Here is a 25,435-nt window from a genome sequence, read left to right as displayed (position 1 = left end):
GAGGTGGTGGGTTCTCCAACTCTGGAAATTTTTAAACAGAGGTTGGACAACCATCTGACGGAGAGGCTGATTCTGTGAAGGTTCAATGGGGTGGCAGGTAACCGTGTCAGCAGTAGGGTTGTGGGTGTCCTGTACGGTGCAAGAGGCTTGACTAGATGACCCAGGAGGTCCCTTCCAACTCTATGATTCTTTGATTCTATGATTCTAGCCCACCACCCCACTCTCCTTTCTCTCAAACACTATCCTTCACACACATATCCTCTGCGTGTGTAAATACCAGCCCCAGGGGATGTCAGTGATAAAGAGAACATTTTATTAAATAAATTTTTAACTAAAAAAAAATCAATTTTGGGCGGTTTATTTTTCTAGTTTCCGCCCGCCACTCCCGAGAAGGCTCATGGCGGCTTACATCCAATAAAATTCCCAATAAGATACCCCTAAAAATATACAGCAATATCCTAACAATATCCAACACATCCAATATAGCAATTCGAGACCTTCCCTCCTTCCTGACTCGTGATCTGAGGAAGACACAGGGGCACAGCAATCCCACGTGGAGCCCTTTGCTACGTGGCTGTTTCGACCACCCAACAGACCTCCTATGTACACAGACAGGAATGCCTATTGCTGCTGAAGGAAGGCATCATTGGTTTCATTGAGGAAGGAATGAAATGCATCCTATTTAATATAATTTAATATATTTTTCAGTTGTTTAAATATGATGCATTCAATACACTTTGTGTTTTATATGACTTCCAGATGATCTGGGGCTAAGGGGCCAAGCCCTATGAAGATAGGTTGAGGGACTTGGGAATGTTCAGCCTGGAGAAAAGGAGGTTGAGAGGGGACATGATAGCCCTCTTTAAGTATTTGAAAGGTTGTCCCTTGGAGGAGGGCAGGAGGCTGTTCCCGTTGGCTGCAGAGGAGAGGACACGCAGTAATGGGTTTAAACTTCAAGTACAACGATATAGGCTAGATATCAGGAAAAAAATGTTCACAGTCCGAGTAGTTCAGCAGTGGAATAGGCTGCCTAAGGAGGTGGTGAGCTCCCCCTCACTGGAAGTCTTCAAGCAAAGGTTGGATGCACACTTTTCTTGGATGCTTTAGGATGCTTAGGGCTGACCCTGCGTTGAGCAGGGGGTTGGACTAGATGGCCTGTATGGCCCCTTCTAACTCTATGATTCTATGATTGCTCTCCATAGGAATTAGAGGCATCACAACACATGACAGCTTGTGACGCTGGGGACAGATGAGAAGGTGGCCACTGAGAAGCACCAACAATGAATCTGCCAGGGTGGGTGCTTGTAGTCTAGCCAGACATATAATTGGGCACATGCTGTCTTCTATTGAACCATCCGAGAATCTCAAAGAAGGCATGACCTTTCCTGTTTCACCAAAAAAAAATAAACCTCCAAAGCAGGAAATGTTCAAACACATTTTCTCACTTCCTTGATAAAGCTGGATCCATCATGCCTCTCTGGGCTTGACTGCCTCTGGCCACAGTCCATTTGGAAGCAACGGGAAACTTGGAAAGCCAAGGAGGAAATGTGGGGAGGTTTATATACCAGCCTGCTGCACCGGGAGCTTCAGTCGGGGCTGGAAGGAGTCACCAAGAGAACACAGAAGACGTCTAGAGGGCAGCAGTGAACAAGGTGAGAAAAACCCCTCTGTTCTTCTTCTGGGCTAATACCTGACTCAGTCCTCACTGGAAGAAAGAGACTGCACTCAGCTTTAGTGGCACAGCAAAATCGGAGACCAGTGGCACCTTTAAGACCAACAAAGATTAATTCGAAGATTTATTCGCGTGCCTGCACTCGAAAGCTCACGCCTTGAATAAATCTTTGTTGGTCTTCAAGGTGCTACTGGACTCTGATTTTGTTGTGCTGCTACAGAGCAACACGGGGACCCGCTTGACTCAGTTTTAGTGCTGAGCTTTCAGCCAGACCTTCCCTGCACCCAGAAATTGGCCTGACTCACTGCTCGTCTGGTAGCAGGGCAAATTCCGGGTTCCACATGACATTGGGGATGTTCCAGGCCTGGGCTGACTCAGGGTCTCATTTGCCCCACAACAAGGGGACACGGATAATTCTATATCCCCTTTTCTACCCCGGGCGGCAACAAGGCCTAAGTCTGGCCAGGGCTGTCCTGGCCCAGCTCCTCCCCACCTTCACTGCCTGGGGCATTTTTTGTTTGTTTATTTAAGAATGCGTATTGTGTTGGTACGCAATTTGTTGTCGTTATCGGTTCAGTCGTGTCCGACCCTCGGTGATTCTATAGGAAAGTCTCCACCACTCTGATTCCACTCTGTCAATGACAGCTTCTTTTAGTTGGTTCATGGTCATCCCTGTGTCGGCTTTGGTCGTGTCGAGCCAGCGGATGCTTTGGCGACCACGTTTCCTTCTGCCGCTGACCATGCCGAGCATTAATGGTTTTTCTAGTTCATTTGATCCCATGCTGTGTCCAATAAACAAATAAATAAGTGAGCTTTAGCCGTAATATCTCGCCTTCTAATGACATAGTTGGTTTGCTCCTCTCTAAAACTATCTTGCTGGTTAATCTGTCACAGCCCGCAGGCCACGGGGAAGGACCTGGCAACACGCCCCGTCTTTCTTGCCAAGAAAATTCTACGGTACGCAATACCGACTTCTTAAACAAAACAAAAAGAATATCTCTTTCCCTCAGTTTTCACTCCTTGCGTGGTCACCTCCTGTCCCTGATATGACTCTGCGTCTCTGTCCTCCAGGTCCCTCCAGACACCCTTTCCCCCTCGATCTCACTAATGAAAATGGAGTCGGCTAAGCTGTGTAAATGGCTGGCGGCCAGCTTTCTTCTCCTCGCTTTGCTGACGGATCTCACTGCAGCCTGCAATTGCAATACTACTACCGCAGAGGATGCATACTGCTCCTCACCATCTTGTAAGTGGCTGCCAACACCAAGGAATTGTCATCTGTGCCATCTCTTGTCACCCCACCCCCTCCATGTGCCTTCATTCTCTCTCTGGACCCTGGTGCTATCTAAAAGATGTATGCTGCCAAAAAACATGTATGCACACACATATATGCGAATGCTGGCAGGGGCTCCTGAGAATTGTAGTCCACGGACATCTGGAGGGCCGCAGTTTGACTACCCCTGATCTAAAGCATTTGTCATTTTAGGGACGGCACTACAGACAGGATATATAGAGAAACAGGCTATAAGAAATAGGAGCTGATATCTGTGAGCCTTCATAGTTTTCAGCTCTTTGTGACGATTTTAGATAGATAGATAGATAGATAGATAGATAGATAGATAGATAGATAGATAGATAGATAGATAGATAGATAGATAGATAGATAGATAGATAGATAGATAGATAGATAGATAGATAGATAGATAGATAGATAGATAGATAGATAGATAGCCAGTTTGGTGTAGTGGTTAGGAGTGCGGACTTCTAATCTGGCATGCCAGGTTCGATTCTGCGCTCCCCCACATGCAACCAGCTGGGTGACCTTGGGCTCGCCACAGCACTGAGAAAACTGTTCTGACCGAGCAGAAATCTCAGGGCTCTCTCAGCCTCCCCTCCCTCACAGGGTGTCTGTTGTGGGGAGAGGAAAGGGAAGGGGATTGTAAGCTGCTTTGAGACTCCTTTGGGGAGAGAAAAGTGGCATCTAAGAACCAACTTCTTCAGTAATCTTAGGGCTCTCTCAGCCTCCCCTCCCTCACAGGGTGTCTGTTGTGGGGAGAGGAAAGGGAAGGAAACTGTAAGCCGCTTTGAGACTCCTTCAGGCAGAGAAAAGTGGCATATAAGAACCAACTCTTCTTCTTCTTCAATGCTCCCATCCTGGCAGATGCATAAAAGATTATAGATATGTATTTTTTGAATAAGCCTTCCCTATAAGCACCTGGAAGCATATTATATTGTAGGAGTTTAAACAATCACCTATAGTCTGGGATAACTGGATTAGATAAATAAAGTAATGGCCTCAGATTATTAAGGGGAGTCATTGGGGAAAGGCGATTTTTTACTTTATTGAATTCTTGTTGGCGGTGGCTATCCAAAATTCTTTGTTTTATCGTCTCCTTTACTCGGTTGAAACCAAGAGGGTATTAACTGTTTCAATAAACCCCATGAGCAAAGTTTTTCTCAAGAGTGGGTATCTACAGTACAACCAATGAATCAGCATTTTCTTCTTGCAGTGGTGAAGGCCCAAGTTCTTGGTTACGCTGACCCCAATGACAAGACGCTCTATAATATCAAAGTCACATTGGTAAGCATTTCCTTCTCCAGCATAAGACTGGGAGCCAAAATTCACAATACAAAATATGTCAGTCAGGACACAGTTTCCACCTCTTCTTATGGTCATTGCGTGGTCATTGCATTTCCATTGCTGAAAATGGCCCCAGAGAGGGCCCTGTTTCCTGCTCCTCTAACACCACATGCTCACCCCAAGAGTCCCCCCCCAGCCCTATTTCAGAAGGCAAAACTGCTGCAGGAGAGAAGCCCAAAGGCCATCCCAGCCACACCTCATTTGCAGGGAGAAAAAGAGATTTAGAAAGGTGAGTCCCTGCTAGAACATGTCACCATGTCAGGCTGGGGACCCATCTCCTGACTTGTGGCTATTTCATTCTGCGTTTTGAACCTAAGACTTTGCCACAACCCCAAAGGCAGGCATTTTATTTATTTTATTTATGTATTTATTATAGTTGTATCCCGCCCTCCCCAAAGGCTCAGGGCGGTTCACACGGAACAGAACAGAAACAATAAAATCAGAGTCCAGTAGCACCCTTAAGGCCGACAAAGATTTATTCAGGGTGTGAGCTTTTGAGTGCAAGCACTGAAACAGTACAGATAACTTATATTAACAATGATGAAGGAAGTGAAACGACAAGCAACATGGAACCGTAGAAAAATAAAACATTAAAGTGACTCGTACTGATAGCCCAGTGGGTTGGGCGGAACTGCAGTGGGTGCCATGGGAGGGAGGCTCAGGGGGCAGGCCCTTGGGAAGTGGTGGTTCAGGTTGACCTCAACCAAATGCCTGGCGGAGGAGCTCCCTTTTGCAGGCCCTGCGGAACTGTCCAAGTTCCGTCAGGGCCCTGATCTCCTCTGGGAGCTCGTTCCACCAGGTGGGGGCCAGGATGGAGGCCAAGTGAGCTTCCCTGGGGCCAGCGATCAGCAGGAAGTCGGAATTGCTAGAGCGTAAGGCTCTCTTGGGGGTGTTTTAGTGATGACCTTTACCATCACATTATGATAATGAATGGCACAGCTGATGAGGGAGGGGAGTAGGGGAACATTCCATCCCTGGCTTTAAAAGCCAATACCGAGACAGGACGAAAATCTCAAAGACAGCAAGCTCTCACCTGGCACCTCGCCATTCCTGCTCCACAAAAAGCAATTCAGTCAATATGTAGTATTCCTAAAGCACACACAATAGGTCAATTGATCTTATTTATCTTCGATACCGTCCTCTGATGTACATTACTATTCCCCAATCCTTTAAATATGAGGCTGAGATTTAAGACTTGTGCAGCAAAGCTTCAAAGAAAGAAAGACCATGGCTACGTGGAAGTGCCTCTGCTTTCCATGCAGAAGGTTCCCTGGCATCTCCAGGTAAAAAGGACCGGGGTGTATCTTCGCTCCGTAGCAACACAATACATTTGAGTTGATCAAGCAGTCGGTGATGTAAAATAACTCTGCTTGACAGCCGGTCAACGCAAACAATATTGACCTTGTTAGACCAATGGGCTGACTCAGTATAAGGTGGCGTTATGGGTGAAAACTGAGATCATAATTCAGATCAGCCATGTTCACACTGACAGTTGAATTACACAGGGAGAATTGGGAATACTGGCTTCAGTTTAGAAGTTTGATCAGAACAAAAACTCCTGACCCACTGCCCTCGTCCTAATCACTGAAGGACACTCTCTCTCTCTCTCTCCAGGTACTGAAGGGTCCAGAGACACTGAAAAGCGCTACGCAACTCGGAACAGAAAAAAAGGCCAGCCCCTGTGTATATACACACCCCACCCCTTTCAACAAAGATGAATATGTCTTTTCAGGTATGCATTGCCACCAACCGTCAGAAAGTATTTGAGGCACTTCTGCCTCGTACGACCCCTGCTAGCTTCCTTCTCCCCAACAGATGCAACCAACAGCTCAGAACCAGTCAAGGTCCAAAGGGGAGAAGGCTGGATATATCTGCTTTATCTGAAAATAAAACCCAATTCAGAGGTTAGCTGGCCATCTCCAAGGCAGCCACTTCCTCCAAGACTGGCTCTGAAATGAAGCAATTTCAGGAAGAAGGAGTTTCCAGTTCTCACTAAAACAATCATAGAATCATACAGTTGGATTCTATGGATCCTATACAGTTGGATTCTATACAGTTGGATACCTCCTGGGTCATCTAGTCATCTAGTCCAACCCCCTGGAATCACAGAATCACAGAATCATAGAATCATAGAGTTGGAAGGGACCTCCTGGGTCATCTAGTCCAGCCCTCTAGAATCACAGAATCAAAGAATCAAAGAATCAAAGAATCATAGAGTTGAAAGGGACCTCCTGGGTCATCTAGTCCAGCCCTCTAGAATCACAGAATCAAAGAATCATAGAATCATAGAGTTGGAAGGCACCTCCTGGGTTATCTAGTCCAACCCTCTAGAATAACAGAAACAAAGAATCATAGAATCATAGAGTTGGAAGGGACCACCTGGGTCATCTAGTCCAGCCCTCTAGAATCACAGAATCAAAGAATCATAGAATCATAGAGTTGGAAGGGACCACCTGGGTCATCTAGTCCAGCCCTCTAGAATCACAGAATCAAAGAATCATAGAATCATAGAGTTGGAAGGGACCTCCTGGGTCATCTAGTCCAGCCCTCTAGAATCACAGAATCAAAGAATCATAGAATCATAGAGTTGGAAGGGACCTCCTGGGTCATCTAGTCATCTAGTCCAGCCCTCTAAAATCACAGAATCAAAGTTGGTTCAGAGTTGGTTCTCATATGCTGCTTTTTCAGAGCCCTGATATTACTTTAGAAGGAGAGTTGCCCCTTTTCTCTACCCGAAGGAGTCTCAAAGCAGTTTACAATCCCCTTCCCTTTCCTCTCCCCACAACAGACACCCTGTGAGGTGGGTGAGGCTGAGAGAGCCCTGATATTCCTGCTCGGTCAGAACAGTTTTATCAGTGCCGTGGCGAGCCCAAGGTCACCCAGCTGGTTGCATGTGGGGAAGTGCAGAATCGAACCCGGCATGTCAGATTAGATGTCCGCACTCCTAACTACCACACCAGACTAGCACGATTGGTCATTGTGGTGGGGTGGGTGGGCAGGTCAACAAACTCGCACCCATTCAGGAAACCCTTTCAGGGCCTTCACGAAACCCTGGTTGAGAAAGCCTGTCCTCGAAGGACCAAGGATTTGAATGGGTACAAGGCACCTTCATATATTCAAACAAGAACGAACAAACACCTCAAGGAGAAAGTACCACCATCATCACTGGTAGCGGTTCCACTCTGACACAGACCCTACAGGGTTCGTCAACCTGTGGTCCTCCAGATCAGTGGTCCCCAACCTTTTTATCACCGGGGACCAGTCAACTCGTGACTATTTACTGAGGCCCGGTGGGGGGGGGTAGTTTACTCCTCTACTCTCAACCACTGCCCTAACGCTCTCTGATCACTATGGTAATGTTTAAACCTCACTTCAAAATAAGATACAGACACGCCACAACAATGAACATAAGGAACATTTTATTTTCATGGAAATTTTAACTCATGACAATGACAAATCAATGGGAACCCTGAGCTTGTTTCTCTGCAACGAGATGGTCCCATCTGGGAGTGATGGGAGACAAGGACACCTGAGGTGTGTTGTAAAGGGCCGGAGGGGTTTAAGTAAAGGGCCTGGGGGGGGGGGGAGCCCACGTCCTTCACGGCCCACCTCCAATTAGTCAAGACGGACCACATGTGGTCTGCAGCCCACAGGTTGGGGATCGCTACTCCAGATGTCCATGGACTACAATTCCCATGAGCCCCTGCCAGCATTTGCTTCACCCATACAGAATGCAAAATGCAGCCACAGAATTGGGGTTGACTGGATTGATTTTTGTATTGGTTCGATTTTTATAAAGATCTCTACTTCTGATGAGAAAGTCTGGTCATGTCACCTGACTCCCACAGGCGACAAACCACAGTGAATCAGCCACTACATTTCCCACCTCCCCGCATTAACTTTTCTTTCTCTGCCTTTTATGTCAAACAGTGACGCAAGACGGTAAAAAGCTCACTACGTCACCCTGCGGCTTCAATAGGAGATGGGCTGGGATCACTCGTCATGACCAGAGAGGCTTCAGGACAGCTTTCAGAAGAAAGTGCAGAGGTTAGTGGCTAATCAAGAAGAAGAGTTGTTTCTTATATGCTGCTTTTCTCTACTGCTCGGTCAGAACAGTTTTATCAGTGCCGTGGCGAGCCCAAGGTCACCCAGCTGGCTGCATGCGGGGGAGCGCAGAATCGAACCCGGCATGCCAGATTAGAAGTCCGCACTCCTAACCACTACACCAAAGTGGCTCAACCAAGAGACAATGTGTGACAAGGAACTAGCAGGAATTGTAAGAGCAGAGATGTTCAGGAAGCACTGAAGGGGGTGGGGAGAGATGCTTCTTGTTCACTGGCAGTCTTCAAGCAAAGGTTGGATACACACTTTTCTTGGATGCTTTAGGATGCTCTGGGCTGATCCTGCGTTGAGCAGGGGGTTGGACTAGATGGCCTGTATGGCCCCTTCCAACTCTAGGATTCTATGATTCTATGATTCTCAATGAAGGGTTCAATCTAGTTTGATGTTAGGTAAAGTCAATGGGAAAGTGGCCAGAACTCAGAAGCTGGATGACTGTCGGCGCTACATGGGAACTCTCTTGGGTGCTGCTGGTTGCTTAGGGGCAGAGAAAGAGACAGCAAGGTTGTCAACAGGGAAAGGAGGAACACCTGAAAGAGAGGGAGTAGTAACTTGCTCCTCTTCTTTCTACGCCCGGTCCTTATATCCCCATTGTTGTCTCCCAAACAGCTAAACCATCACCATGAGGAGATTCCTAAATGAAGACCTATTCCAAACAACCAACTCAGTACCTGCTTATGGTTCCTTGAGTAAAAGCAAAACATGATGAGTCAACAACACTGGATTCTCTAATACCAAATAAAGTTTTCCCTGCAGATTCTGGTTAGTCTGAGCTTTCAATGCAAACGCATGTCTAGTCCAGGGGTTCTCAACCTTCCTAATGCCCTTTAATCCAGTTCCTCGTGTTGTGGTGACCCCCAACCATAACATTAGGCAAGTGTTCTTTCAAAGAAATTAAACCGAAACTGACCAATGGCGTGAATAATCCTGATTATGCCATCACCACCACCACCACCACCAACTCCACAGCCGTCTAGGGTAGCATTGGTGGTGACTGTGTTTCAGCACATTGGCTGAAGGGCTGAAGACCCTGGCCATTTCCGCATTAGGAGACATACCTTGCTTTAGCCTCACTTTGGATTTCCTTTGGATGCTGCAACTCAAGTCTAGCCATTCTGCATTTGGACTTTCCTCCCCTTATTTCCTAGGCTGAAATTCCATGTATATCCCAGGCTGAAATTCGCAACATACTTTCCACACTGAGTCCAAAGGAGGAAACCTCCCATCATGTGTTGCTCCCTTCCCCCTTTCAAAAAAGTGTGTCTTGCAAAGTGGGGCATGCTTGCACTTTTGTTTTTGTTGTGCCCCTTAATCCCACTTGATCGCATCTCCCATTCCCCCAAAGTGTCCCAAATGTATTTTTAAAACAAACCAGGGTTATAGCGTTACAATGCTGTTTCTAATTCTAAAGATAAGAAAAAGCATTGTAACGCAATCATCCCTATTTTGTTTTAAAGACAATTTTTTTAGAATGGAGGGAGAGAGGCGGAGGGAGGACGACGACAAGCAAAGTGGATTTCCCAAACAACTCGAAATGACAGGCGCGGGGAAAAAACAGATTACACACATTTCCACATTGGGCAGCCCCAAATTAGACCCTGTTAAGCACCGCTTTAATATATGAAAACTGGTTTTCAGCGGGGCAAGTGAGTGGGAAATTCAGGACCATGCCTGAAGAAGCAAATTTTAGTGTGGAAACGGACAAAGAGGTCGAGCCTTTAAAAATGCAATCCGAACAATAACCTTGTGTGGAAACAGACCCTTATGAACCAAATGTACAGGGCCAGCTTTTTCACCTAGCTAGAGAAAACACAGAAGTAGTAGAAGCCACCAGGCCCCAAAGCCTCTATTTAGAGTGGCAGTCTAGACAGTCGCAAATCTTGCATTTCAGCCAATGCCCTGGCCTTGGTAGCCAAGGCTAGCCTGATCCTGTCTACTTAGAAGCCGAGTAAGATTGGCCCTGGCTATTACTTGGATGGTACATTGCCAAGGAAGACTGGGGACTGATACACAGAGGCAAGGGGACGAAGAACCACCTCTGAACGTTTCTTGCCTTACTGGGTCGCCATTATTAGGCCATTTTCCACCACCATTTCCACTTTTATCTCATCCAACGACCCACACGGAGCCCTTTGCTATGTGGCTGCTTCGACGTCACTTGGTAGCCCTCCTTGGTACACAGACAGGAATACCTATTGCTGCTCCGTGTCTGAAGAAAGGCTCTCCATGGGAAATAGAGGCATCACAACACATGGCAGCTTGTGGTGCTGGGGGCAGATGAGAAGGCGGCTACCAAGAAGCACCAACTAGGGTTGTGCGCAGCGGCGTCCAAATTGGAAGTTCCAGGCCGACGCAGCCAGCGCCATGGGGGGGAGGGGAGGCACGGGTGCCGGTGCATCTGTCGGCACACACACGCAGGTGCGGAGCCGAGTTGCACACTGGCACCCACACCTCCCCTCCTCCCCGCAGCACGGCGCTGGCTGCATCGGCTCGGAACAGCCAATTCAGACGCACAACCCTAGCACCAACAGTCAAACCGCCTGGGTGGGAAGATGGTGCTTCTAGTCCAGCCAGACATATAATTGGATACATGACGTCTTCTGCTGAACCATCCGAGAAACTCAAAGAAGGCACGAGCTTTCCTGTTTCACAAACTCTTTCTTTCTCAAGGAACATAAACCTCCAAAATAGCAAAACATCAAGCACATTTTCTCACTTCCATAGAACCATAGAGTTGGAAGACCTCCAAAGGCCCACCTCCTGCAGAATGCAGGAAATTCACCTGCCCATCCAACTTCATGCTGAGATGATGCCTCCACATAAAAAAAAAACACACCCACACACACACACAGCATCCCTGGGCAGTCTGGCCTGGAGGAAATTCACCTTCTGACCTGAAAGTGGCCATTTGGCATTTCCTTGGGTATGCAAGAAAGCGCCACAAGAGACAAGCACCAACACAATCCCTTCTGCCCAGCCACACACAATCTGCCCAAGTTCACAGAATCAGCATTTCTGTCTGATGGCTATCTAGCCCCTGCTTTAAAACTTCCAAAGGAGGACCCACCACCTCCCAAGAAGCCTGCTTCACTGAGGATCCACTCTAACTGTCAGGAACGTCTTCCGGATGTTTAGCAGAAATATCTTATGAATTAATTTCATCCCATTGGTTCCAGTGCTGCCCTGTGGGGCAACAGAAAACAACTCTGCTCCAACTCTGTGACAGCCCTTCAAGATTGCTATCATATCAGCTCTGTCATCTTTTCTCTAAGCTAAACACACCAAGATGGCTCAAGTTTTCCTCATACATCTTGGTCTCAAAACCCTTCACCTTTTTTGTTGCCCTCCTCTGGATGCCCTCCAGGTTGTTTACACCCTTCTCTAGTTGTGGTGCCCAAACTGAACAGAGTAGTCTAACCCGAGCAGAATAAAGCAGTACCATCACCTTGCACAATCTGGACACAATATTTCTTTTGATACAGCCTCAAAATCCATTTGCCTTTTTAGCCAACGACTCACACTGCTGACTTGTATAGTCTGCTAAGACCCCTAGATCCTTTTTGCACATACTACTGCCAAGACTGGTCCTCCCCAATCTTGGCGAATTTTATTTTTCTTACCCAAGAGCCTCTTGTGGCGCAGGGTGGTAAGGCAGCAGAAATGCTGTCTGAAGCTGTCTGCCCATGAGGCTGGGAGTTCGATCCCAGCAGCCGGCTCAAGGTCGACTCAGCCTTCCATCCTTCCGAGGTCGGTAAAATGAGTACCCAGCTTGCTGGGGGGTAAAACGGTAATGAGTGGGGAAGGCAATGGCAAACCACCCCGTATTGAGTCTGCCATGAACACACTGGAGGGCGTCACCCCAAGGGTCAGACATGACTCGGTGCTCAGCCTCATGGGCAGAGCTTCAGACAGCATTTCTGCTGCTTACCGCTCTGTGCCATAAAAACATACTTACACACACTCAAATGGTTTCTCTATTGTCTTTTGGTTAACTATGGCAATTATATCACTCAAGGCAGAAAGATAGTAAAGTTACTACATAATAGAGTCAAGAGCATAGGTTCTTTGTGTTTTTAGGGATGCAGATAGCCTACAAATGGTATATAAGGAGAAACAGGCTAGAGGCATTGGGGGCTGGTGTCCGTGAGCCTTTATGCCAGTGGTTCTCAACCTTCCTAATGCCACAACCTTTTAATATAGTTCCTCATATTGTGGTGACCCCAACCATAGAATTATGCAAGTGTTCTTTCACAGAAATTGAACCAGAACTGACCAATGGCGTGAAGATCCATTGTTCAGGATTGTATATAACTTGGTTTTTTTCTGGAGTTTCTCAATTCAGAGTTCTGCCTCGTAGATCATCTAGTCCAACCCCCTGCACTATGCAGGACACTCACAACCCTATCGCTCACCCACTGTCACCTGCCACCCCCTTGAGCCTTCACAGAATCAGCCTCTCCATCAGATGACTATCCAGCCTCTGTTTAAAAATCCCCAAAGATGGAGAATCCACCACCTCCTGAGGAAGCCCGTTCCACTGAGGAACCGCTCTAACTGTCAGGAACTTCTTCCGGATGTTCAGACGGAATTCCTTTTGCATTAATTTCATCCCATTGGTTCTGGTCCGTCCATGATAAAGTTTTGCCCCTCTTAGGAGAGAGGACAAGCGGTATTCTGATGCCTCCATGTATCATCCCCAGCAATGAAAGGACAGAAGTCCCAGAAACTGAGTAAGAGACCAGTACAACTGCATAGATCAGGGGTAGTCTACCCCTGGCATAGATGACCATTTGACAACCCTCAGCTGCTGTAAGCAACCTGTTCTCTGTAGTGTCGGTGCAGTCCTGCATGCTGAATATTATGAAGCTGACCTTCCTGGAGGTAGTAGCATTGTTGGTAGAGCAGAGAAAGTTTGCGTGGTGATAGCCATCGCAGAGCCCAAGTATGTGGCTGCTCATGACACCTACGATATTAGCACAACACGTACAGGTTCCCTTGGGGTGGAGTTTATTTGGCATTCCAAGGTTTAATTCCTGCTCGACATAACAATAAAAATAGGCTTGTGGCGGGCATCACGATAGGGCATTTAAAAGTCATGCAGGAATATCTCCATCATCACAGTGCAAATCAACAGAAGCGCTCAGATTTGGAGTATCCCTGCAAACTGATGGACGCTTTGTTCTTCACACCTGCCTCAGTCTTGGTCATGCCTACAGCTGCCAGTTGTAGATACTAAAACACATCCCAGCAGTTTGATCGCTGGCATTGCTGTTCCTTTGCCCAGTTTGTTACCTGACAATTTGCTTTCTGGAAACCCATGTTCCCGTTTTTGCCACGGGACACAATGAGGTGTAAGTTGGTGCTGGGCCATGGCTAAGTGAAAACCCAGGCTGTCCTGACATGCTTTCCCTGCCCTCACAACCGCCCCCACCCCCCACCCCCGAGAGTCACTTATTTTATTTATGTATTTATTTATTTATTTAGATTTCTATACCGTCCATTTCTTTGCAGCTCTGGGCAGTTTACATTGAACATTCGATAGCTTACATGGAACTTCCGCCAACTCCTGCTTGTTGCTTGCTAGGCTGCCTCTTTCCCCTCCCTCAATAGCTGGGAAAGCTGTCAGCCTGACCGCTCAAGCTGCCTACCAGAGCCTCCCGCTCCTGCTGCAGCGTAAAAGCCTGGCTTTCCCCCGTCCTCACTTGGGTCGAGGCAGGGCCACACTGCAGATCTGCAGGGAGCATTTAAAAAAATATATATATTTTTAGAATGAGTTATGGCATAATAACACAAAGACTCCTTCCATTTTTAAAAAATGCTTTCCACAGCTCCACCACGCTGCAGAACCGCAGGAAGCTTTTTTTTTTAATTAGGAGTTTTTGCATTATTATCTCATGCGTAAGCAAAAATCCCAGGTGGACAGGGGAGAAAGCGGGCCAGCGGGTCCCCGTGCAATCAAGGGAAAAATCGGGGCAACTTTGCTTAGGCAAAAGAGCGCGACATAACTTCTGGGTGAGTCCTCTGTGCAGTGAATGTCCAAGACGGAGCAGCCCTACACATCACATCAAAGACTGCAATGTGCAGTTTGGCCCCAGCACAGCCAAGCTGATGTCTGGGAGAGCTTAAAACAGTAAACTAAGCCCTATCATTTCTTCTTGCAGTTATAAGGGCACAATTTCTGGATGCCACTGAAAACGAGGAAAAACTTGAGAGGATTTATGAGATCCGAGTCACCCAGGTAAGCATTTCCTCCTGCTGCATAACATTAAGGGCCAAAATTCACAGCACAGGCTTCTGCCTCTTCTTAGGGTGTGGCCTTAGCATTTCCCTCACTAGAAATGGTGCCAGAGAAGGGCCCTGTATCTCTTTCCTATACCTGCATGCTCACCCCAAGAGTCTCCCCAGCACCATTTCAGGAGGCAGAGGCCACCGGGCATTGGGTTGAGGGCGACCCAAACCATCGCTTGCAATTGGCCCTCAAACACCCCCCACCTCCTATTACGACCGCCACTAATCTGCCTAGCTCACTGGGTCCCAGTAAGAGTTGAGCTGAGGCTCCTTTGCAGTTCCATCATATTATTACTGCTGTTATCATGTGGGGGTTATTGTTGTAGTGTTATTGCTGTTGTCACACGTGTTACCTGTATCTGTTTCCTGCTCCCCGTAAGCCGCCCGGAGACTTCGGGGGATGGCAGTATATAAATATAATTCAAATTCAAATTTGAATTTGAAAAATTCAAATTCAAAAGATTTTAAATTCAAATTCAAATTTGAAAAATTCAAAAAATTTAAATTCAAATTTAAATTCAAATATAAATATAAATATAGATGCTGAAAGAGAGAATGAAACTCATGAAACTCATGAAACTCATGGCCACCTCATGAGAAGGAAGGACTCCCTGGAGAAGAGCCTAATGCTGGGAGCGATCGAGGGCAAAAGAAGAAGGGGGTGGCAGAGAATTCGGTGGCTGGATGGAGTCACTGAAGCAGTCGGTGGGATCTTAACTGGACTCCGGGGAATGGCAGAGGACAGGAAGGCCTGGAGGATCATTGTCCATGGGGTCGCGATAGGTCAGACACGACTTCGCACCTAACAATAACAATCAGAACAAGATCTCCTGTCCCTTTGCCCTCGTCCTGATCACTGGAGTGCCTCCTCTCTCTTTCTCTCTCCAGGTAGTAAAGGGCCCAAGAGAACTGAAAAATTATAAACGCCTCTACACAGCATCACAGTCCAACCTGTGTGGATACATGCACCCCGTCCCGTTCACCACTGATGAATATCTCATTGCAGGTACTTATTGCCCCCAACTGTAAGAAAGGATTTTAGGCACTTAAGGTTTCTACTATCTCTGTTGTCTCACTTCTGCAGAACAGGTGCAACGACCTTCAGAACCACTCATGGTGCAGAGGGGACTACACCAGGCTGAGTTTAACGTGTTCTCCCAGCCTCCTTCTGATTATTATGTAACCAATACCAGGTTATGACATACAGATTATGCAGTTCAGTAATCTTCTTTATTTGAAGAGAAAACCCAACTCACCTGAGCCTTTCCAGGGTGGCTGCGTCCCCCTGCACAGGCTCTGAAAGGAAGCAATTGGAGGCAGCAGGACTCAGCTTGGTGTAGTGGTTAGGAGTGTGGACTTCTAATCTGGCATGCTGGGTTCGATTCTGCACTCCCCCACAGGCAGCCAGCTGGGCGACCTTGGGCTCACCACGGCACTGATAAAACTGTTCTGACCAAGCAGTGATATCAGGGCTCTCTCAGCCTCACCCACCTCACAGGGTGTCTGTTGTGGGGAGAGGAAAGGGAGGGCAAATGTAAGCCACTTTGAGACTCCTTCGGGTACGGAAAAGTGGCATATAAGAACCAACTCTTCTTCTTCTTCAGTAATCTCAGGGCTCTCTCTGCCTCCCCTCCCTCACAGGGTGTCTGTTGTGGGGAGAGGAAAGGGAAGGAGACTGGAAGCCGCTTTGAGACTCCTTCGGGTAGAGAAAAGTGGCATATAAGAACCAACCCTTCTTCTTCTTCAGTAATATCAGGGCTCTCTCAGCCTCCCCTCCCTCACAGGGTGTCTGTTGTGGGGAGAGGAAAGGGAAGGCGACTGTAAGCCACTTTGAGACTCCTTCGGGTAGAGAAAAGCGGCATATAAGAATCAACTCTTCTTTTTCTTCGTCCATTAAAAGAAAAAATTTAACGTTTATAATTTTATATTTACATTTAATATATTTATAGTCTACCCTTCTCAAGCAAGTTATATCTATCCCCAGTGGTTCTCAACCTGGGGGATGGGACCCCTTTGGGGGTCGAACGACCCTTTCACAGGGGTCCCGGCAGGGCAAGGAGCTTGGCTGGGGAGGGGGCGCTGCCACTTTTGCTGCTCCTCCTGCAGGCACCTGCGCTCCACCACCAGCCGCTCCAGCAGTGCCTCCAGCGCAGTGCAGTCTCCGCCAGGTGCTCCAGGTGGTGGCACAGCTTGGTGGGACAAGAGGCAGAACTGACCTGAGAAACCCCGGGAAGAAAACAATTTATATACAATCATGAACCATGGATCTTCATGCCATGGGTCAGTTTCGGTTTAATTTCTGTGAATTGAACACTGGCATAATTCTATGGTTGGGAGTCACACAACATGAGGAGTTGCATTAAAGGGTCGCGGCATTAGGAAGGTTGAGAACCACTGCCCTAGAAGAACCAGGATCTGAGTTGGTACAAGGCAGCTTGTATACGTTCAAACACCTCAAGGAAGAAGCGCCATCTGGGAAATGCAGCCCTGCCATCACCACTGGGGATGCTGTTTCACCCTACTAGACTTTCAGCCATCAGCCCCAGGAAACAGGACAGAACCCATGGGGGCTTTGAAAATCAAACCACATTTGTCAAAGGCTGCCTTAGGACACGAGTTTTCGGCCCTCTGCGTACATCAAGTTGCCTCTCTTCATGACTGGGAAAACCAAAAGGAAAACCACCGAAGATTTAGGATAGCTGGTAAGTTATGCAAATGAAGAAAATGCCTGGAAATCTGACCCATTTGCTTCCCTAATATAGAACTGGTGTTTCCGGGGCAGAGATCATAGAATCGTAGAATCATAGAAGCATAGAGTTGGAAGGGACCTCATGGGTCATCTAGTCCAGTGGTCCCCAACCTTTTTAGCACCGGGGACCACTTAACGCCTGACAATTTTACTGAGGCCCAGTGGGGGGGGGGTGTAGTTTACTCCTCTTCTCTCAACCACTGCCCTAACGCTCTCTGATCACTATGGTAATGTTTAAACATCCCTTCAAAATAAGATACAGACACGCCACAACAATGAACATAAGGGACATTTTATTTTCATGGAAATTTTAACTCATGACAATGACAACTCAATGGGAACCCTGAGCTTGTTTCTCTGCAACGTGATAGACCCATCTGGGAGTGATGGGAGACAATGACACCCAAAGTGTGTTGTAAAGGGCCGGGGGGGATGAAGTAAAGGGCCGGGGGGGGGGGAGAGAAGGCGTCCTTCGCGGCCCACCTCCAATTAGTCGATGGACCACATGTGGTCCGCAGCCCACAGGTTGGGGATCGTTAATCTAGTCCAACCCCCTGCACTATGCAGGATTGATGCAGGAGATATTGGATTCATTTTTGCAAAGGTCTCTACTTGTGATGAGAAAGTCTGGTGATGTCATCTGACTCCCACTGGGGACGAGCCACAGTGAATCAGCCATTACACGCACGCACACACACACGCACCCCGCCGCCTATATTAACTTTTATTTCTCTGCCTTTTATGTCAAACAGTGAGAGGACATTATGACGGCCTGTCTACCAGTCTCTGTAGCCTCAATATGAGATGGGATCCTCTCTCTGCTATAGACAAGGCAGGCTTCGAGGGAGGTTTCGACCATACATGCCGCTTCGTGTTCAACCAGGAGACGAGGATCTAGCAGGAATTGTAAGGAACCAGGGTCTTGTGGGGAGCACTGAAGGGGGGAGGAAGACTCAGGATCTTGTTCTCACTGAAGTGTTCAGTCTAGTTTGAAAGCCGGAGCTCTCCTACAACTACAGTCGCAAACGCCAGATTGCAGAGACCCGTTCCACCAGCAGAAAGATGCAGAACGTCCATGTTGAGCTTTCTCCCCTCCCCTCCCCTCCCCAAACACTGTCCCCAAACCTCCAGGATTTCCCCAACCTGAAGCTGGCAACCGTATCCTACAATGATACAAAATGATGGATAGCTAGGAGATATATGCCCTTGCCTACAGCTTATGCATGATTAGAACAACTCAGTTGCCCGACATTGGGTGGCCAAGCTGCGGCCGTCCAAATGTCCATGGACTACAATTCCCACGATCCCCTCCGCGCACGTGCTTGTAGGAGTTCATGGGAGTTGTAGTCTACGGATGTACGGAGAGCCACAGCTTGGTCCACCCTACACAGAAGGAGGAAGACAAGGATGGGATAAGTGGGTAGCCAGGCAGACTCTCTGGCTGCATCTTCTGGAACCCAGGTGATAGTCTACAGCAGTGGTTCTCAACTTGGGGGTCGGGACCCCTTTGGGGGTCGAACGACCCTTTCACAGGGGTCCCGGCAGGGCGAGCAGCTTGGCTGGGGAGGGGGCGCTGCCACTGTGGACGCTCCTCCTGCAGGTGCCCGCACTCGGCCGCCAGCCGCTCCAGCAGTGCCTCCAATGCAGCGCAGTCTCCCGCCAGGTGCTCCAGGTGATGGCGCAGCTTGCCGTCCTTGGGCTCCAGGCAGTGGCAGCGCAGCTCCTGCAGCTGCGCATCCAGCCTCTCCAGGCGCTCCTGCTCACCATGCAGTGCGTCCTGCTCTAGTGCCGCCTCCCCGCAGGAAAAAAAACAATTTAGATACCATCATGAACAATGGATCTTCACGCCATGGGTCAATCTCGGTTTAATTTCTGTGAAAGAACACTTGCATCGTTTTATAGTTGGGGGTCACCAACACATGAGGAACTGTATTAAATGGCATCAGGGATGTTGAGAACCACTGGTCTCTAGAGTAGTAACCGAGGGCCCAGGAAGAGGGTGCTGTGTCAAAAAGAGGAAGGCCCTAATCATATTTTGACTGGAGCGAGAACTGGGTGGCGGCAACAACACTAGCTCTGCCCACCCGGATGCTGCTATGTAAGCTGACACGTAGGCAAAGAGTACTTTAACCCCCCTCCTCTTCAATGTGAATCGTCATTGCATCTCAAGCACTGTCCTCTCCTGAGCAACTTGGCCTGAGTTGAGGCACAGGAGTGAACAGCCAACCAGAGGAGAAAAGCCGGCAATTCCCCTGTTTTTATCCACATTTCACAGGAGCCTGTCCTACAGAGAAGTGGGATAAAGTCAAAGGTAAAGCTGCCAGAACTCAAAAGATGGATGACCGTAGGAGTCACATAGGAACTCCCTTGGGTGCTGGGTTGCTCAGGGGCAGAGAGAGAGAGGTTGTCAACAGGGAAAGGAGGAACACAGGACACAGAGAGAGAAGTAGACCGTTCCTCTTTCTTCTGTGCCTGGTCCTTATATCTCCATTGTTCTCTCACAAACAGGTCCTTCATCACCCCAGGCAGATTACTGGATATAAACCTGTTCAAAACAACCACCTCTACACCTGCTTATGGTTCCTTCAGAGAAAAGTTAAACATGGCCTCTGATGAGTTAACAAAACTGACTTCTCTAGTGCGGAATAAAGTGGCTCCTGCAGATCCTGGGTAGTCTGAGCTTTCGGTGCAAATATGTAGCCCTTTTTCATACAGAAAACTACAACTCATGGGAAGAATTAGGTGGGGGGGGTCTGAAGAAATGAAAAGAAGGTGAAAGCCAGCTGCGTAACTCAAGCTGAAGCTACATGGACAAAGCTGTCTGTGAGAAACCATTCATCTTGCATGAGCCTGACCCTGCTCAGTGCACCTGCCCTTGGGTTTTCTGAGCCAGTGATACAAGTGGCTAGGAAGATCACATGGTTGTGTGCTGCCCAGTCCCAAGCAGCCATAGCATCTTTGCAATGTTTCTTAGAGGCAGCACGGCCCTGCTTGCTGATATACGACATCTAGGGAGGCATTGGTAGTGACGGTGGCCTCTGACAATAGAGGACCAAATGCCGTCCCCTCAAAAATCTCGGTGATAAAGATTTTAGGATCCTAAGGGAGAGAGAAGCTTTAATCTTTGCAGATCAGGTGAAGGGTAAAGACCCTTATGAACCAAATCTTCAAGGCCAGTTTTTTTCAGTTTGCCTGGTTTCGTTTTCTTATTCAGCTCATTTAATATGTGGCCATATTTTGGTTACTCAGCTTTTTCACCTAGTTAGTGAAAACACAGATGTAGTAGAGGCCAGTGGAGCCAAAAGTCTCTAGATACAGAGGGCATCCCAATAAAAGCAGAAAAATGATTATCCTTATCCATTGTTCCTCTCAATATTTGTGAAACAGCCCTGGGGGTGGAGAGCAGCCCCAGGGGTGGAGAGTGTCCTGGCTGTCCAAGATGGAATAGAGCCAATCAGGGTGCGGCCAGCTTTGATTGGCCCTCCCTCTCCAGCTCCCACCCTCCTTCCCTGGAGGCTAGCCACTTTGCTCTCAGATGCCTGAAATACACACACATAGACACAGAGAGCCTGCCAAACTGCAAACGACCCCTGATTACCTGCTATGTCTCCTGCTGCAAGAGAGAAAGAGAGATAAACTGCACATGAGCCCCAAACTGCAAACAACCTTTGCTTCCCTGCTACTGCAAACTAGCTCCAAACTGCAAACAACCCTTGCTTCCCTGCTACAAAGGAGCCCTGATTACCTCCTATGGTTCCTGCTGAGGGAGAGAGCGGGAGAGAGAGAGAGAGATCTGCACCTGCCAGTATCCCCTGGGTCCTAGCGCCTATAGCATTCCTGGTTTCAATGGGCTTTCATGCTAGTATTTATATAATACGACTTCTAAATAAAAGAGAATGTACCAAAGTATCCAAAACAACTCTTAGGATCTGTGCACACTTAGGATCTCCCCCCCCCCCAATTAGAACCAAACTGAGATCCTGCCATGTTCTTGTCACAAAACTGAGATTTTGTGTGAGAATCTTTTTTTTGACAGTATGGATATAAACCAGTCATACGGAAAAATACTGCACCCCAGAAACCTGAGATGTGAAATAATCCCAGCTAGACATGCCATAAAAGCACAGGGAGCTGTAGCCAGCCTGAAAGGCAGAACAGCGTACAGGGAAACCTCTTGATTGAATTTAGAATGTAAAAGGTAAAGGTATCCCCTGTGCAAGCACTGAGTCATGTCTGACCCTTGGGGTGACGCCCTCTAGCGTTTTCTTGGCAGACTCAATACAGGGTGGTTTTGCCTTTCCTTCCCCAGTCATTACCGATTTACCCCCCAGCAGCAATCTGGGTACACATTTTACCGACCTCAGAAGAATGGAAGGCTGAGTCAACTTTGAGCCGGCTGCTGGGATCGAACTCCCAACCTCATGGACATCGCTTCAGACAGCATTTCTGCTGCTTACCACTGTGCGCCACAAGAGGCTCCTTAGAATGTAGGTATGTAGCTATAATCCCTGGCTGTCTCTTATTATAAATGTTAAGGAAGAAATAAAGTGGAAACAGTTTCTGATAAATGAAGCGAAAGCAGGAGATTATTTTAAAATAAACGCTAATCAAAATGTACAAATGTTACATACTTGTGAAACATAAGACGTCGAGAAGTCAAATAGACGTTTTAGAAAAATGTGGAGGAAGGAGCGTTCATCTATCAAGTATAATATGTCTTGGGATAAATTACACAAAGATTTGTTTCAATAAGAATCAATTAGAAAAATAGCACCTATATAAGGAGCAAGAGGTCAGAATGAAAACAAGTTTTGAGGAATCGTGTAAAAGACTGATCCTCTGAATTAGGTTAGGAGGGACTAGGAAACAGAGGCACACAGTAACTCTGTTGGACAATGCATGATGTGTCTCCAAACACTACAGCCCAGAACTAAGATCCTTCTGCCACTGTATTCCCAATCATAGAATCATAGAGTTGGAAGTGGCCATTCAGGCCATCTAGTCCAACCCCCTGCTCAACGCAGGATCAGCCCAAAGCATCCTAAAGCATCCAAGAAAAGTGTGTCTCCAACCTTTGCTTGAAGACTGCCAGTGAGGGGGAGCTCACCACCTCCTTAGGCAGCCTATTCCACTGACTGTGAAATTTTTTTTCCTGATATCAAGCCTATATTGTTGTACTTGTAGTTTAAACCCATTACTGCGTGTCCTCTCCTCTGCAGCCAACGGAAACAGCATCCTGCCCTCCTTCAATTGACAACCTTTCAAATACTTAGAGGACTATCATGTCCCCTCTCAACCTCCTTTTCTCCAGGCTGAACATTCCCAAGTCCCTCAACCTATCTTCATAGGGCTTGGTCCCTTGGCCCCAGATCATCCTCGTCACTCTCCTCTGTACCCTTTCAATTTTATCTACATCCTTCTTGAAGTGAGGCCTCCAGAACTGCACACAGTACTCCAGGTGTGGTCTGACCAGTGCCGTATACAATGGGACTATGACATCTTGTGATTTTGATGTGTTGCCTCTGTTGATACAGCCCAAAAGGGCATTCGTCTTTTTTACCGCTGCATCACACTGCCTGCTCATGTTTAGTTTACAATCCACAAGTACCCCAAGGTCTCGTTCACACACAGGGGCTTTTTGCACGCCTTCAAAATCGCACAATGGTTGCCAATTGAAAACACTACTGATTTGCCGTTATGCACAACGTCGTTGACAATCTGCCACACACCTGAAAACGATCTGCAAAAAGCGCTTCCTTGTAGCGCTTTCAGGGAAATCCCCAAAAGTTGATTCACCCTCCGGAAAGCGATACACTCCTGCAACCAACCTGTGGGAAACGCTACAAAACGCAACTGGATTCCACTACAAAGGCAGGTATGCATAACGACGAATTCCACTATTTTAAATGGCGATTTTTCATTCAGCAACCAATTTGCTACAAAGATCCCGGTGCGAAAAGCCCCACAGTGTTACCAGCATGATGCTGGTGGAGCCCTGCTCCCGTCCCTTGATGTGGCACCAAAACAAAGAGACTGTATGGATAAACAGCAGTGAACCTGGCAACATACATCATTCATGAGGTGTCCTTTCTTCTCAGCTATGAATTCACAATAAGCATATCACTAAGGGGAGCATCACAAACAGGTGGCTGAAGGCAAAGCAGGAAGAACAGAAGCTCGTTCAAGCTCATGGCAGGCCACTGCATGTGAATGGCCTGGACAGTCACAGATTTTGTATTTCCGCCTGTGTCTTGACCTTGGTGGCTGAGGCTAGCCTGATCTTGCCTGCCCAGAAGCTGAGTAAGGTTGGCCCTGGTTATTACTTGGATAAGAAATTACCAAGGATGATTGGGGATAGATACACAGAGGCAAGGCGAGGGGAAACTATCTCTGAATATCTTTTACTTGAAAACACTACAGCAAGGGTAGTCAACCTGTGGTCCTCCAGGTGGTCCAGCAAATGCTGGCAGGGTCCATGAACATCTGGAGGACCACTGGTTGATTATCCTTGCCCTACAGGGTCACCATAAGGAGGTTGTGACCTGATGCCACTTTCTACCACCATTTCAACCTGTATTTCTGCCAAGGAATGGAGCCCTGTGCTACGTGGCTGCTTCAACCTCACTTGGTAGCCCTCCTAGGTACACAGACAGGAATACCTATTGCTGCTCAGAGTCTGAAGAAAGGCATCATGGCTCTCCGTGGGAAACAGAGGCATCACAACACATGGCAGCTTGTGACGCTGGGGGGAGTTGAGAAAGTGTCTACTGAGAAGCACCAACAATGAATCTGCCTGGGTGGGAAGAGGGCATGGTGCTTGTAGTCCAGCCAGACATATAATTGGATACATAACGTCTTCTGCTGCGCCATCCGAGAAACTCAAAGAAGGCATGAGCTTTCACCTTTCACAGAAGTCTATCTTTCTCAAAAGAAATAAACCTCTGAAGCAGCAAACGTTCAAACACATTTTCTCATTTCCTTAATAAAGCTGAACCCATCATGCTTCTCTGTGCAGGACGGCCTCTGGCCACAGTCCTTTGGAGAGGAAAGGAAAACTTGGTGTCAGGATTGCTGCTGAATCCTGCCATAAGTTAGCCTGAGTCTCTCCATCTTTATTTACCTTGTCTTTTCTCTGCCTTGCTCTCGGGGCCCTTTGTAACCCAAGGCCCATATATTATGCTTGCATGCTTGAAACTGAAACTATGTTGTTGCATCCTGTTATCACAGGGAGCTGTGAATTATTTGTCTTTTCAACCTCCCGGCTGGGTCTGTCTTTTGTAACCATAACATCTTATCTTGTCCAGAGACGCCCAAGGACGTGTGAGTTGTAACACTATGGTTTATGGCACCTGGTGCCTCCTTCCCCCCCCCCCCATGGGAACTTTCAAGTTTTGGGCGGGAGAAATGTATTGATAAGGGGAGGCAAATCTGTCCTCAGGCAGATTTGACTTTCTTAGCTTCGGTGTATGAAGTAATTTCTCAATAAACGCTTTCTTTCATCAAGAAGCTTGTTGTGAGTTCTTGCAACACTTGACATTAAGTCAAATCTCGCAACACCTTTCGCCTGCCAAAATGCAGGACGAAGGCAACAACTATGGTGAGCAGGATGAGGACCTGTACGGGGATTACACCCAAGAAGAACTGGGCGCATCGGGCTCGTTTGGCTCGGGGATGACCAGAGCCTTGGGTGAAGCAACCCCGGGGCATTCCGAATTCCTGGAGAGGCACATCACCGAATGCAGGCGGCTGTCGAAATATGACCGCCTGACCGGGGATGAGCTGTGGCCAGACCAACTGCCCGCGGGGGTCCCAGACCGTGGAATGGCGGCGACCCTGGAGGTGCAGGAGCTGCAGCAGAGGATCAGCTGGATGACCGACTGGGTACAGGAGGTGTCAGGAGAATTGGCACCGGAATCACAGCGCGAAGCGCGACGCCTCTTGCGAGAGATGCAGGCGGAGCCCCGAGGGT

General features: G+C 47.8%; 2 protein-coding genes across 3 annotated transcripts in view; one reads left to right on the top strand and one right to left on the bottom strand.

The window, feature by feature from the left end:
• The window catches only part of SYN1 (synapsin I), a 239,048-nt gene that overhangs the window by 68,498 nt on the left and 145,115 nt on the right, over positions 1 to 25,435 (bottom strand). The gene's annotated exons all lie outside the window — the stretch shown is intronic.
• Positions 1,137 to 17,436, top strand: LOC143833793 (uncharacterized). The gene is made up of 9 exons (XM_077330018.1): positions 1,137 to 1,294; positions 1,459 to 1,652; positions 2,744 to 2,915; positions 4,180 to 4,250; positions 5,925 to 6,042; positions 8,241 to 8,357; positions 14,591 to 14,667; positions 15,606 to 15,723; positions 17,243 to 17,436. Exons 3-9 carry the CDS (start codon positions 2,780 to 2,782, stop codon positions 17,434 to 17,436), a joined length of 831 nt encoding a protein of 276 aa, XP_077186133.1. The 5' UTR covers positions 1,137 to 1,294; positions 1,459 to 1,652; positions 2,744 to 2,779.

The sequence above is a fragment of the Paroedura picta genome, chromosome 3 (assembly GCF_049243985.1).
Source record: "Paroedura picta isolate Pp20150507F chromosome 3, Ppicta_v3.0, whole genome shotgun sequence".
In the NCBI taxonomy this organism is placed as follows: Eukaryota; Metazoa; Chordata; class Lepidosauria; order Squamata; family Gekkonidae; genus Paroedura; species Paroedura picta.
The sequence above is the reverse complement of the archived record's forward strand: the minus strand, read 5'-3'. Positions and strand labels throughout refer to the sequence as shown.